Source organism: Brachyistius frenatus, unplaced genomic scaffold, assembly GCF_029030835.1.
Source record: "Brachyistius frenatus isolate BFR_SWC_R1_liver_20210118 unplaced genomic scaffold, ASM2903083v1 Contig_35, whole genome shotgun sequence".
NCBI lineage: Eukaryota > Metazoa > Chordata > Actinopteri > Embiotocidae > Brachyistius > Brachyistius frenatus.
This window is the reverse complement of record NW_027210634.1, coordinates 2,566,649-2,580,687: the sequence shown is the minus strand read 5'-3', so window position 1 is coordinate 2,580,687 and position 14,039 is coordinate 2,566,649. Positions and strand designations below refer to the sequence as shown.

The following is a 14,039-nucleotide window of genomic DNA, read 5'->3' as shown; positions in this document are numbered from 1 at the left end:
AATGAAGCTGCTTGTTGAGAAAGATGTTGCTCATGGCTGAACAGAAATGAGTTCATTTTCAGAAAGTCTGGAAACAAAATGTAAGTTCTGCTTCTCCAAAGTCTGTTGAAGTCCAACAGGCAGATTCTGTGAAGAGAGACAAAAGAAAAACATCATCTGAACAATCAGTATCACTTCACACGTTTTCCTGTTGTAGACCAAAATTAAACCAATTGCATGTGTACAGCCCTGTGATTTACAGGAAAATGAAACTTAGCTACAACAGGTGGGTGGGGTTAGGAAAATCAACACAGGGTTAGGAAACAAAAAAACAACTCCACTGAAATGTCGTCCTGGATTCGAAACAAACAGGTTCAGGTACCGATTCATGAAACGACGTGTTTGTTTCTACCTGGTTGTCTACAGAAGCTGCACCAGCAGGATCAACTCTCTCCGCTGTATCCCCGATCCGTACAGAGGTCCTTTGCAATCTCATCCACCACAACCGGTCAACAATCTGTGTTTTTCATCTACCTGGATGCCTCCACTGGGTGTGACACACCTTAAGCCTGTGAGCTGCCCCACTCCTCCTCCTCACTCACAGGCCGCTGCCTACGAGGGTGCGTGTCTTTCAGGAGGCTGAACGCTCACCTCAACACGTTCCTTCTCAAATGATGATAATGAAGTTATTTCCATTCTCTTTTCACCTGCCATCATTCAACAGCGACCAATCAGAAGCAATCGTCCCTCCTCCATCGTCGAGGCGGTTCCTGTCGGAAACTTGTCTCAGGTCCAGTCACCTTTGCTTTAGCTGCTGTTATTTACAACACCTTCTGAACCTTCACAGACATGTTTTAGTTCTTTAAATCTCAGAAACCACAGACCAGAACCCTGCAGCAGCAGAGAAGGTTCAGGGAGAGGAAGAACAAACTTCCCTTTTCTCTCTCTCTGCTCTCCAGCTGGTTGATACAGATGTTCTCCTCCACTGAGTCTGGTTCTGTTGGAGGGTTCTTCCTGTTAAAAGGGAGTTTTTCCTTCCAGCTGTCACTCTTAAGGAACTGTTGGATCACGACCCGAAAGAGCTCTGACACGACTGATGTTGTGATTATATACATAAAACTAAAATGAATTAAGACACGTCACAGTAACTTTCTGTGAAGGAAGAAAAAGTCAGAGCAAAGTTTCAGATTAAATATTCATCGGGTGGTACAGTGGTTAGCACTGTCGCCTCACAGTGTAAAGATTTGGGGTTCGAATCCAGGCCTGGGCCTTTCTGTGCGGCGTTCGCGTGGGTTCTCTTCAGGTACTCTGGCTCCCTGTTCAGTGATGGACAAAGTACTTAAATTTTAGAAAGTAAAAACTGTTTGTTAAAAGTCCTGAATTTGAAATTATTTATCATCAAAACGTACATTGGACAAATAGAAAAGGTTCTTCTCTCTAAATCAGTTGACAAAAAAAAAAAATCTAACATGTTATTTGATTTTCATTTTAAAATCGAAATATTAACCCTGAAATTAAATGTTATTTTTTCCCAAAGTGCTCCTCTTTCTGAGAACAAACACGACCAGACTGTTTTGCACCACTCCGATACGTTTTATTGACCGACAACAGGAAATCAAACATGATCGTTTCTCCGGAGAATAATTCACATACTGTCAATCACAGGACGAAAATCAACAAATGAGACCGACTCTCCGCCTCCAGGAGCTCAGAGAGATGTGCGGAGATCGTGATAATAAATATTCAGAACACAGTCCATGACTTCATCACCGGACAGGAGGTGTTTCCAGAGGGAGGATGAGGAGGAGGAGGAGGATTTTACAGGCTGCAGCAGACATCATGAATATAAAGTCACTGATGAGCTCATAAAATACAAAAACATATGGTACATATATACAGAAGAGTCACTGAACCGTCCGGTTTCCTCCTAATCATCAATTTCTCAGACCGAAGCTGAGCTGAACCTGCCAGCAGAGACTCTTCATCATCAGACGCTCGGTGCCAAAGATATTTAAAGGACCAGTCCTGTTTTTTTTTTTACTGTTTACTGTTTCAACCTGTTAACGACCAATTAAATCATAAACTTTTTCCAAAGCTGTTTATTTTTTGTGTATTTTCAACCTTCCAGGTTGCTACTGGTTTCGTTGAAGACGCGACGGGTTAATAAATCCTCGTGGGGTTCCTCAGGGATCGATTTACGATCCTCTACATTTCTTTTTTTTTTTTTTTAGCTCACATGCTAATAAAAGTCTGTCAGCACCTTAAAAAAAAAGCTGCTAGCTATTTTTCTCAATCCAACCCCTTTAGCCTTTAACACATAGCTGTGTTTGAGGCCTAATATCTAATGAATGCTGTAGTTACTTTCAGAAGGAGAACATTGATCAGAAGGAAGGAATTTATCTCATGACACCATAATAACTCGTGGAAAACATTTACTGATTTTGTATTTCAGAAAGGAACTTAATACTTTTTGAATGGGAGTCTATTTGAGCCAGCCCCTAGTGGCCCTCAATGGTAGGGATGGGACATGAATTTCTAATATTCAAATAGTCATTCAAATGTAAAAACAAAGATTAGTATCGTTCTCCCTTTTCCCCAGTTTTTCTTTTTTTAAATGGCGCCTGGTTGTACTGCGTTCTTCCGGTCAGCAGGTGGGGGTAATGCATCTGGTGAATAGTTGAGCCGCTGAGCGGACTCCATCTAATAGGAAAACCCGACTATAATATGTCCCGCCCACCGATAAAATGTGTCATTAGAAAACTGAATTGGGATCATTTGATTTGAATAACCGTGTTGAGAAATTGAATCTGAAAAGCAGAAACGGATTTTTTTTTTTTCATAAACCTGAATATTAGTTGAAGTTGAATTAATTTGAAAAGAAAGCTGCACTCAACCTCAAACACCATGACGTGTGAGAAACGAACCGAGAGACTAAATTACATAAAAGGAATTTGAATTGTGAGAAATGAAAGTAGATGAACTCACAGGGGTGAATTTTTTCTGAGAATTGAAAAAAGTTTCAGAGCAAATTAATTCAATTTCAACATTTAAAAGTTGAAAGTTCATCGAAATTCAATTTCTCAATACAATTATTCAAGTTAAATACTTAAAACATTGATTCAAATTCAGGTTCGGCTGACATGTTTCTGCCCACGCTGTCTGTCTACGGTCCTTCATAAAGACGGCTGCCTAGAGGGGAAAAAAACGTGTATGTTTTTTTGTTTTTTTTGAAGGTCTCTTTCTTTCTGAACACGTGAAGAACATCCAGCAGTCTGAGACACGTTTGGAGTTGCTGATCGTTTTAAAAGTTGATGATCAGTCGGGTAATAAAACGCCTTCAGCGACACCTCGAAGTCTCATCATCGCGCTCAGAGGACGCGCGAACGCCTCGGTCTCGTCCCGCTGCGCATCAGTGACGTGTTTTTAATAAAATCGGACCTTCCGATGGAAGGTAAAAGTAGTTCAGACATCTCGGATCAAGTGCAAAGCCGTGGTTTTTTTTTTGTTCATCGATCACCACCGTACAGTCATTAAATAAATCACAACATTAAAGACAAACAATAAAAAATATAAATAAACTAAGATGACCAGGAGCTTCGTTAAAGTGATGTGCTGAGTGCAGATTGGTTGAGCAGGTCTCTGAGGTCCGGGACGGGGATCGGGTCTACAGACTAACGTCAGTGTCTTCAGAGAGCCTGCGGGCCGAGCCAACATGAAAACAAAGTGTTTTTGATGGAGATGTTGTTGTTGTTTTTTCCGGGGTGACAGAACCTCACCGACACACCTGACCTGTGGTGTTCCAAGTGCATGCTGGGAGACGAGGACGCGGCCGGAGCGCCATGAGGTCGAAGGTCATGCGATTACATTCGCTCTGCGGGTGGACGAGTGGACGGCGAGGCGCCGGGTCCGCGGTCAGACGTCGTCGAAGATCCGGCTGCGAGACGACGACATGGACAGGTACCGTCCGCCCGCGTGCCTGAGGACAACAGAACAACACGTCAGTCTGGACCGGAACCACAGAACAACAACCTGCGAAACCTCTGGAACAGGTGTTTTTGTGTGTGTGTGTGTGTGTGTGTGTGTGTGTGTGTGTGTGTGTGTGTGTGTGTGTGTGTGTGTGTGTGTGTGTGTGTGTGTGTGTGCACGTTTACCTGCCAGACTCAGCGTCCAGCGGGTCATCTGTCAGTGTTTCGGCATTGAAGTCTAGCGGCTCGGCGTCCTGCAGCAGCTCGATGCAGTCCCTCTCTGCTCGGCTCCCGGCGCGAGAATATTTAGCCTCTGTTGATCAGACCACAATCAGACGTGATCAATGCTGGGATCAAATGATCTGTCAGGACACACGGGTTTAAAACGGTTCCGTGTGATGTCCCGTGTTGAGGTTTGACTCACGTCTGCCGCCGCCGGCGCCAACGGCACCGCCGCTGGAGTTCCCCGAGTCCGAGTAACTCGTCTCCTTCATCTCGTGGCTGCTCCTGTTCCTCGCCGAGAAGTCCTCCCTCGGGTTCCCGTAACGCTCCTTCCACTCCTGCAGCACACAGACAGGGATGTGAGACACACACACACACACAAACCGAAACACACACACACACACACACACACACACACACACACACACACACACACACACACACACACACACACACACACACACACACACACACACACACGTGGACAAGAGACACACACAAACAGAAACACACACACACAAAAATACAAAGCAGGTATGTAAAAGACATGTAAAACAGACACACCAACACAAATACACAGAAACACACAAAGAGACACACAAACACATAAATACACATGAACACACACAAACACGGAAACACACAGCAGGGACAGGTCGGTGTGAGACACAGACAAACAAATAGAAATAAACAAAACATACAAACAGAAATACACACAATCACTCACAGAAAAAGAGACACACGCACACACACACACACACACACACACACACACACACACCAAAGACGTGTCAGTGTGAGAGACACACACAAATACACACATCATCATCATCATCATGGACAGTGTTAAGATAATCTTTCGGGGTTCCTCAGGGATCTAATCTCGGGTCTTTTATACGTTACTACGAAAGAAGAAACCAATGAAGCCGCTCACTCTCCGTCTGTTCTCGCCGTCCTCGATCCGCTGGCGCTTCCGCTTCTCTGCAACACAAACGAGGTTTTCAGATGTAACGTCACCGCCTCACCTGCGTCGCTCTCATCATCATCACCGCCATCATCCTCAGTCTCACCTCGTCGGATCAGCTCCTTTCCCTCGTCGATGAGGTCAGAGGTCATCTCGTTGTCGCCCATGAACTGCTGGAAGCCGAGCAGATTCAGGCAGCGGGTCCCCAAACTGAGGAGAGACGGTCGCAACGTCGCCGTGCGTCGTTAAATGAGCAGCGGCTCTCAATTACACGGGCACCAGATCAACGTGACGGACGAAGCGGGTTTGAATGAAGCTCCCGATTCATCAGCAGTCGCTTTTCCAGCCAATTATTTGGTGGAAGGTGACGTTGTTCTTTTCATTTTTAAGAAATTTAAGAACCTGAGACCATCGAATGTCTCATTGATCAGATGCCGATTCATTTTTTCCTCTCGTAACTCATCTAAGGTGAATTTTAAAATCGACCAAACAGTAAAAAAAAAAGAAAGAAAAAAAAGAAGAAGCCCACACATCAGCGTCGACCTCCGTCTCACCTGAAGTAGGTGGCGATGCAGAGGATGACTATCAGCATGGGGTAGTAGATGTAGAAACCGTTCGCGATGAAGGAGAGAACCCGCATCGATCCCATGATCTGTCAAACGAACAACAAGTCAGACATGCGGGTTGTTGAGCAGCTGCTCCAGCTGCTGCTGCTGACGGACAGGTGAGCTCGGGGCGTGTGATATTTACGGAGGTGTACGCCGTCTGCTCCTTCTGCTGGTGCGAGATGGCCGAGTCCATGTGGATCAAACCCAGGAAGTTGAGACACAGAGGAGGAGTCAAACGGCAGAAGAGCCTGCAGGTTCAAAAGTTCAGGATGTATCAGCACCTCCCAAACACCTCCGACTGATTTAATGACCAGCTCTGACACTCAAAGGGCACGTCGAACATCCCCTGACCTTTAAGAAAATACTCTGAATGTTCTGAAATCAAATAAGCGCAACTTTAACCCTCTTTTTTTGGAACATGGCTGAAGGCCAATCAATAAGTTGAGAGTCTGTTCTTGTTGAACTGAGGTGCTGATGTCGATCAAGAGACGACGCTCGGAATACTTCCTCATGATGGTTGTTGCTTCCTCCTGCTCCGTGTGCATCGCTGTGCTGCGTTCAACAGGAACAGACTTTATTGATTGACCCTCGTAGACAAATTTTGGTTTGACTAAAGTAAAAAAACCAACATGCTACAAAGGCCGTTTATCCAGTAATCTCTTCTTTTTTCCCCCCTCACTATTCTCATTTACTGGTTTAGGTAATTAGTTAAGCACCTACATGTATACATGTATACTTTTATTCCGTTTCCGGATGTAAAATGTCCTGAATTTAGAGCATTCACTCTGGAAATAAAAAGTCGTTAGCAGGTACATTCCCGCTGAGCTTCCCGTCACTCACATGCCGCTGAACTGGAGGCTGTAAGCGTCAGTCTGGTGATGGGAGGCCAGGTAGTAGTAGTTGAAGACCCGAATGCGGAACACGGTGGAGTAAACGCAGGTACACAGGAAGAAGATTGTGATGAAGCACGCCATCTGGTGGAGAGAGGAGGAATTACAGATTGACTGGACGTCGCTGGGGGACCTGACCGTTAGGTCATTTGATCGCGCATGTTAAAAAAACAAAAGACATTTAATGCTCAGCAGCATGTGTATGTATGTATGTATGTATGTATGTATGTATGTGTGTGTGTGTGTGTGTGTGTGTGTGTGTGTGTGTGTGTGTGTGTGTGTGTGTGTGTGTGTGTGTGTGTGTGTGTGTGAGCTTCTGATCAATAAAACCGGTGACTTGTTAAAGATATGAAGTTACTGGTTCTAGACTTGAAGTTACGGGTTTAAAAGATGAAGTTACCGGTTCAAGACATGAAGTTAGTGGTTAGTGGAAGTTTGCTAGACATAAGTTGACCGGTTCCAGATGTGAAGAAATGACAGCAAACTGCTGCCGTGTCTGACTTCGTATTGTCGGGACGTGACCCGTTGACCCTGCTGCCTCCCTCTGATCCGGTGTATGTTCCCGAGAAAATAGACGAGGGCCGAGCTCCGAGCGGGACGTTCGATATCGGAACGCACACCGTGTTCCTCGTTCCTCCCGTGTTGCAGGTGCAGGCGTGACTCACCTCGATGTACAGGTAGTTGTAGTCTCTCTCGGCCAGCTGGATGAACACGGCGAACAGGGAGAGGACGGGCCGCGTGCTGAAGAAGGTGCACTCGGACCAGACCACGGCCACGCTGAACAGGTTCAACACCACAGACAGCAGCCGGTAGAACCAGCGTTTCACGAGGCACTCCCAGTACCACTCTGTGGATTGTCACAAACACACACACACACACACACACACACACACACACACACACACACACACACACACACACACACACACACACACACACACACACACACACACAGGTGTAAGCCCACTCCGTCTGCCAGCTGTCAAGTCGTCTTCTTCCTGTCCGTGCTGCCACCTACAGGCGTTCAGTGGAACAGCGAGCGTCAGGAAGCTTTAACGCTGCTTCAGGACCTTCTGATCTGTAAATCCGGGTCACGTTTCCTCCATCAGAAGGGGACCCGACTGGAGTCGGTGAGCCCTGAGGTTTAAAGCGATGGGAGAACCCGTCGAAATGAGGCCCTGCACGCCACCCACCTACAGTCGAAGTGTAGACGTATCTGCTGAACCAGCCGGCCGGCTCCGAGGACGGGAAGCTGTGGACAAACTGGTGGGCGGAGCTGGTCTCGTTCTTGGCTACGTCCTCCAGATGGATGGCCTGCTGCAGGAGGATCTGCCACTGGACACGAGTCCTGTTGTGTCTCTGGACAGCATAGATCACCTGCACACACACACACACACACACGAGGAGTTATATTTGAAAGGAGTTACCTGCTTCGGGGCGTTGACTTCTACTAATTAGGAAACAACTGGAACACGCTTTTAACTTACAAGAATGATGGGATTTATCAAGATAAGAACACGGGCGCGAACAGATATGAGGTTTAACAAAACGTCATTGAATCTGACGAAGACTTTTCCTAAGAACAAATTTAAGGAAAAACGCGAGATATTGGTAAATGAGGACGAATGAAGAAACAAAATGCCGTCTTCTTAACGGACTGATTCATAGCCTCCAATCGTTTGCTCTGTTTGTGAGTTACCCACTAAATGACAGAATAATAACAGTATGAGGAGGTACAAAACTTAACATGGGTCGCATACAGACAAACAAGTGTCTGTTACCTGCTTTAATGAGCTCATAACAAGTTTTCAATCTGTTGAACAAACACGGACAAATGCCGTCGAATCTTCGAGCAGCCGCTCTGCTTTGGGACGGTTTTCCTGCTCCGAGTGTCTCACCTGCTTGTGGAGCTTCACCAGGCTCTTCTCGCTGGGGTAAGTGTTCTGTTTGTCGTCAAAGTCCTCGTAGTCGTCCATGTTCCTGCCCATCTTCTCCTGGTAGTCCAGCGGGCACTGAAGGGAAAGAGGCAGCAGTCACCAGACCCGTCCGCCCGACCCGTCGTCCCCACCAGCGCGCCCCGGAGCCGGACTCCGCTTACCTTCCTGAGGATGGTGTCGATGTACTTCCTCAGCGGGTGGTTGTACTTGATGGACTCGCTGACCTTCCTCACCTCCTGCATCAGAACACACCCCACGTTAAAAACAGCGACATGACCGAACCTCCGTCCGTCACGTCGCTTCACCGCCGCCCACCTCCATCACATCCTCCAGGTTCTCCTCCGCGTCCGCCTTCTCCGTCATCAGCTTGGACGCCTTGAAGTAGGTCTTGATGAGCAGGTGTCCGTGTCGCGAGGCGTTCCAGTAGGAGCGAGGGATCTCCACCAGCCCGTAACCGAGCAGCAGCACCAGCAGGAACAGACCCCAGGTGTTGGCGGCGGTGATGCCGATGGTCTGCAGCTCGTACCTGAGTCACAGCCGTGTAGGAGGAAATCAAACAGCTGTCACGACCAGGAGAGCTCGGATAATGACGGCGCTGGTCAAGAGTCGGTCACCGGCTTTCTTTAACTCTACTCACCAGTTGAGGTGCCAGTCGGGATGAACGGCCACGTAAATGAGGAGCGAGCCGAAGATGAGCAGGTAGGTCCCGTAATATATGGCGTTCTCGATCAGCGCCGTTTTGATCTTCCCGGTGATGGAGAAGCCGCCGGAGCGAGCGTACGACTGCATGAAGGGCAGCAGCAGCCTGAGGACACAAGTCAGTCACACCTTTACGAACGCCCTCCTGTACGGTGTGATCAGTTAGTTCAGTCAGTGCCTGTTGAACGCAGCACAGCGATGCACACGGAGCAGGAGGAAGCAACAACCTTCACGAGGAAGTATTCCGAGTGTCGTCTCTTGATCGACATCGGCACCTCAGTTCCACATGTTTTTGTGACCGCCGGTACGTGAACATTTGCGATTTCACCGCGGACCTGAAACTGGAGCAGAGAAACATCCGATTTTGGGGTCAATACTCTGGAAATGGTCAACAGAGACCCTTGAAATGTTTCAGAAAGCCTACGGCGACGAAGTCGGGCGAGGTGTTCTGGGAGACACCAGGTGGGTTTTCTTTGACGTTGGCGGGGTTGTGTCACCGTGAATTCGTCCCCCAGGGTCAGACTGTCAACACCGAGTTCTACTGGGACCTTCTGAGGTTCTGTTCTGGTTTGGATTTCTTTTCTGCTTTGTAGTCTTCAGGTCAGTCTGGGATTTGTGCTTCCTGTTTGATTTTGAAATGACTCACCTCTTTTGTCTTGTCTTGTTTCACTTCCTGTCCTTTGTATGATTGTTGGCCCCGCCCTGATTAGTTTCACTTGTCCCTCGTTGTCCTTCCCTCCCTGCTGTATTTAGTCCGTGTGCACTTCTTCCCTCTTTGTCAGTTTGTTTCAGTTACCTGTCCATTACTGCGTCTTTTGAAACCCAGAGAACACAAACCAACTGAACTGTGGTCACCATGACAACAGGGTTCTCCAACAAGGGTTGGGGAATTGAGCATGTTAAGGGTCTCTGTTGACTAGTTTGAATCGAAATCTGTGGTTATCGCTTCCTCCCGCTCCGTGTGCATCACAGAAACACTCTCTGAACCTTTTAAATCGACCATCCATCTGCGGCAGTGAGCTCTCAAACAAACACAGCTGGTGATGCTTTGTGGGGGGCGGAGTCACACTGACCATGTGAGGCACTGGGAGGTCCAGTAGACCACCCTCCAGAACACGGGCATGATGCCGTCGGGGATGTAGCTCCACGGCTTGTAGCACAGCTTTGGCACACTTTTGACAGAAACAGAAAACAGTCAAGTTTAAAAACTGCTGCTGTAATGTGGCTTCACTCTGACTGACAACAACAAGCCGTCTGATCGTCATCAACTTCATCCTCTCACAGCCACGTCTTCAAAAAAAAAAAAAAAAAAAACCTGCTGGGGTGAAACTAATAGACATTTCCATTATACCAAAACATTGATCTTTTGGTGTACACTGTCAGGAAAAGTTCTAGAGATGCTGAAATACTGACCTTTTCGTGGGCGTGGCGGACGAGTTTGCTGCCGTGTAATTGGACGGCAGCGGGCTGACAGTTGGAACCGCGGCTTGCTCTTCGTGATCGATCTTGCACTGCTTGTAGATGGTCTGCGAGGTTCAGAGCACATCGAATGTTCAGCGTCACGCGGACGGGAAGACAACAACATTCAGAGAGTCTATGATGGCGACGATGTAAGAACCAAGACGGACCGGACTCAAAACAAACACATAGAAACATCCAGAGCTCCGAAACCTTCTGGCTCCTTATTATCACTTTACCGGTGTCCTGCGGCTCGGTACTGACCGTGCTGACGTCCAGAGGCAGGATGAAGACGATGAGGAAGCACAGGTACCAGGCCAGCAGCGTGCCGAACAGCACCATGCGCTGCTGCTTCTTGAAGTCTCCATATCGGTGCAGCAGGCTCAGCGCCAAGAAAAACACCACCACGATCTCGATGCCGAGAGCCGCCCCGCTCATCCCGCCGAGTCCCAGGAGCCCGACTCAAACCTGCAGGGGACCAGAGGATAGGAAGTCATCAGACGGTTCGATCAGATCGATTAATTTTTCATTAAATTGACTCATTCGGATCAGAGAAACTGTGATGGACAAATCTGCTCTATTGACTGACAGCTGATCGACTCCCTGGTGATTCCAGACACCGGTCGGTCGATCAATAACTGTTAGCTGCAGCCATAAAACCGATCTGGACACTGTTACAGAGCAGAAATAAGGCATTTCCCCAAATTCAATAACATCTCATGAAATTCAATCAGTGTGACGGCAGCAGGAGACACGTGGTGTTTGTCTGGTGACATTTTAACATGTACAATAATCAACTTTTCAGTCATTAGTTTCAAGGAAAAGCTCACGGACAACGTGACAACGACACTGATGACAATCAGGCTACAATATAAGAGAAAGACAAACTGTCACAAAGTTTTAGCTCTTCGCTCACACCCAAAAACATCCAGGAGGAGGCGCCATCTTCCAAACTATCTTTCATCTGTTCAACACACTGGAGAAGGAGGAGGAAGGGTTAAACAAGTCTCGATTCACGCCTCCATACCATCTAAATTCCACGGCAGGACGTTGAAAAACTAGATGAGAGAGAGATCAGATTTTGGGTCAAATATTTGGGGAACAAAACACAGCATGTGGGCAGGCGTGTTGTCGTGACGGAGAACCCTGTTGACATGGCGCCACAGTTCTAATCAAACAGGAAGCATAAAACCCAGACTGACAAGAAGGCTACAAAGCAGAAAAGAAGTCCGAACCGTAACAGACGCCTTCACAGTAAAACTCGGTGTTGATCACAATATGCTGTAGAAAGATTACGTTTGTATTTATTTAACTTGATTAAATCTCTTTAATAATTATATTTTTTTTATCTAGAAATTTATGTACGTTTTTTTTTTTCTTGTTTTTTTTCTCCATCACAATTTATTTATTTGACCTGATAAAATGATATAACAACAAACAAACAAAAAAAGCAGAAAGTAGCCTTCACCAACAGGATTGATCAGAGCGGCTGCTGTTGTTCAGCCTGTGTTCATGAAGCTGGATATGATCTGACAGAAGCTCTGCAGGCTGCTGACCTGTAAACACTGAGAGGCTCTTTGTGTGCCGTCTGTGATTGGTCGGGGGGGATGGGAGCGCCGTGCTCTGCAGACAAGAGGCATCCCTCCGGTTTTTTTTAATTTATTTATTTATTTAGACAGGAACTCCGGGATTAACACCCGGTGAGGACGGAGATTAAGAAGTAGCGCAGCACTATCCGACGTGATCTGGTCGGGTCTGACGGTTCGGGTTGTGAATTACAAACTCGAGTGTTCAAGACATTTACATGCATGTCATACATTTTGACAGACCGTAAAAAACGAGACTGCAGTGAGCAGAGACGCATCAGTGAGTTTGAACACTTGCTGCTGCCACTCCTCTCTCCTCCTGCTTCGACACCTGTTCACGTGGTTGTTTACTTGGTGTTTAGTAGCATACAGAGCGTATCAGAAGTGGTCACTGCGGATTGATCACAGGTGTGAACGGGTCTAAATCGGCGTGGAAAGGTGTAAGTGGGTGTAAATGTGTGTGTGTGTGTGTGTGTGTGTGAGTGGTGGGGGGGCATAACAGATGGGATCTTCTGCACGGAGACTTTAACGTGACGCACCTTTAAGTATCTGTGACTTCCTGCCCAGCAGTGAGACTGTTATGAGATTTTAGGTGTGTTTTTAACACGGAGACAGACGGAGGGAGGAGGCAGCGTGTCATCACAGCTGGGTCACCTGATCAGTTAAACGTGTGACCGGATGTGAGCCCGAACAGCCTGTCGGTGTCAACGGAGTACGATTACCCGCATTAACAGCGGCACATCACTGCGGTAATTAAATCAACGTCAAAGGAGCACCGTGTGACCGGATGCTCCAGTTCTCCTTCAGCTAGCATCACAGCAGCTAAATGTTTGCTAGCAGCGGAGCGACGGGACCGTCGCTGACGTGTCGCTACTTACCGGTTTACTGGTGACTTCCCGCGCCGCTCAGAGGGCCGTCAGGTGCTCGGTGTTCTGCCCGGACGGTGCTTTGCGACTGTTCCGGTGTGTTTACCATGAAAATCCCCGGTTTCTGGCTCGCAAGCGGAGCTGCATCTGTCACATCCCACTTCCCCCTGGAGGAGACGACGATGACGACCAGGCAAAGCGGCGAATCTGCGCGTGCGCAGCCGCCTGTGTGGTCAGCACCTTCTTTTTCTTTTTCTGCTGCAGCAGCGGCGCGTTGCCGCCCCCTGCTGGACAACAGAGGAATTACTTCAAACACAGCTGAAACTCCCCGAAGCAAATCCCAATAATCACATTTTATTTACTATGAAAAATCCACACAGACGGCCCCAATGCACTTTGCAATCACCTTGGGTAGAATAAAAGAAGGAAGTAAATATTACAACAACATGCAATAGTGACATACAACATAGAGAGTAAAAAAGAGAGGAGAGGAGCAGTGCATGATGGGAGGTCCCCAGCAGCCTCTACAGCAGCAGACCTGCGCAATGGCTCAGGGTCACCTGAGCAGCTCTAATCATAAACTTGATTAAACAATGAATGAATGAATGCTGAAAGTAGAGAGGGTGTCTGCCTTCTGAACCAGAACTGGAAGCTGGTTCCGGAGGAGAACTGGAACTGGAAGCTGGTTCCACAGTAGAAGAGCATGAAAGATGAAGACTATTCCTCCTAATCTACTTTTGGAAACTCTGGAACCACGAGCAGGCAGCACTCTGAGAGAGAAGCTCTGTTAGGATGATCTGGTTCTAAAAGACCTCTGAGATCAGACGGAGCTCGGTCATGAAGAGCTTTGCAAGTCAGCAGCAGA

At 47.4% G+C, this 14,039-nt stretch overlaps 1 protein-coding gene across 1 annotated transcript; it reads right to left on the bottom strand.

Annotated features, from left to right (window-relative positions):
* Nucleotides 1-1,551: 1,551 nt before the first annotated feature.
* Nucleotides 1,552-13,375, bottom strand: lmbrd2b (LMBR1 domain containing 2b). The gene is made up of 18 exons (XM_069700961.1): nt 13,187-13,375; nt 10,987-11,190; nt 10,678-10,790; nt 10,338-10,436; nt 9,203-9,370; nt 8,881-9,091; nt 8,727-8,801; nt 8,527-8,640; nt 7,822-8,005; nt 7,294-7,475; nt 6,579-6,712; nt 5,881-5,986; nt 5,685-5,782; nt 5,237-5,340; nt 5,101-5,147; nt 4,369-4,504; nt 4,131-4,257; nt 1,552-3,955 (listed from the first exon to the last, which is right to left on the bottom strand). The coding sequence occupies exons 2-18, from the start codon at nt 11,158-11,160 to the stop codon at nt 3,892-3,894; spliced, it is 2,136 nt and encodes a 711-aa protein (XP_069557062.1). The 5' UTR covers nt 11,161-11,190; nt 13,187-13,375; the 3' UTR covers nt 1,552-3,891.
* Nucleotides 13,376-14,039: the final 664 nt, after the last annotated feature.

What these genes read in the sequence shown, in the direction of transcription:
- lmbrd2b (XM_069700961.1), bottom strand. Translation starts at nt 11,160, where the DNA reads ATGAGCGGGGCGGCTCTCGGCATCGAGATCGTGGTGGTGTTTTTCTTG. An exon ending in ACCTCCCAGTGCCTCACATG is followed by an intron (nt 9,371 to 10,337) that starts GTCAGTGTGACT and finishes TTGTGTCCTCAG; the next exon opens with GCTGCTGCTGCCCTTCATGC. An exon ending in TGGCGCCGGCGGCGGCAGAC is followed by an intron (nt 4,258 to 4,368) that starts GTGAGTCAAACC and finishes TCTGATCAACAG; the next exon opens with AGGCTAAATATTCTCGCGCC.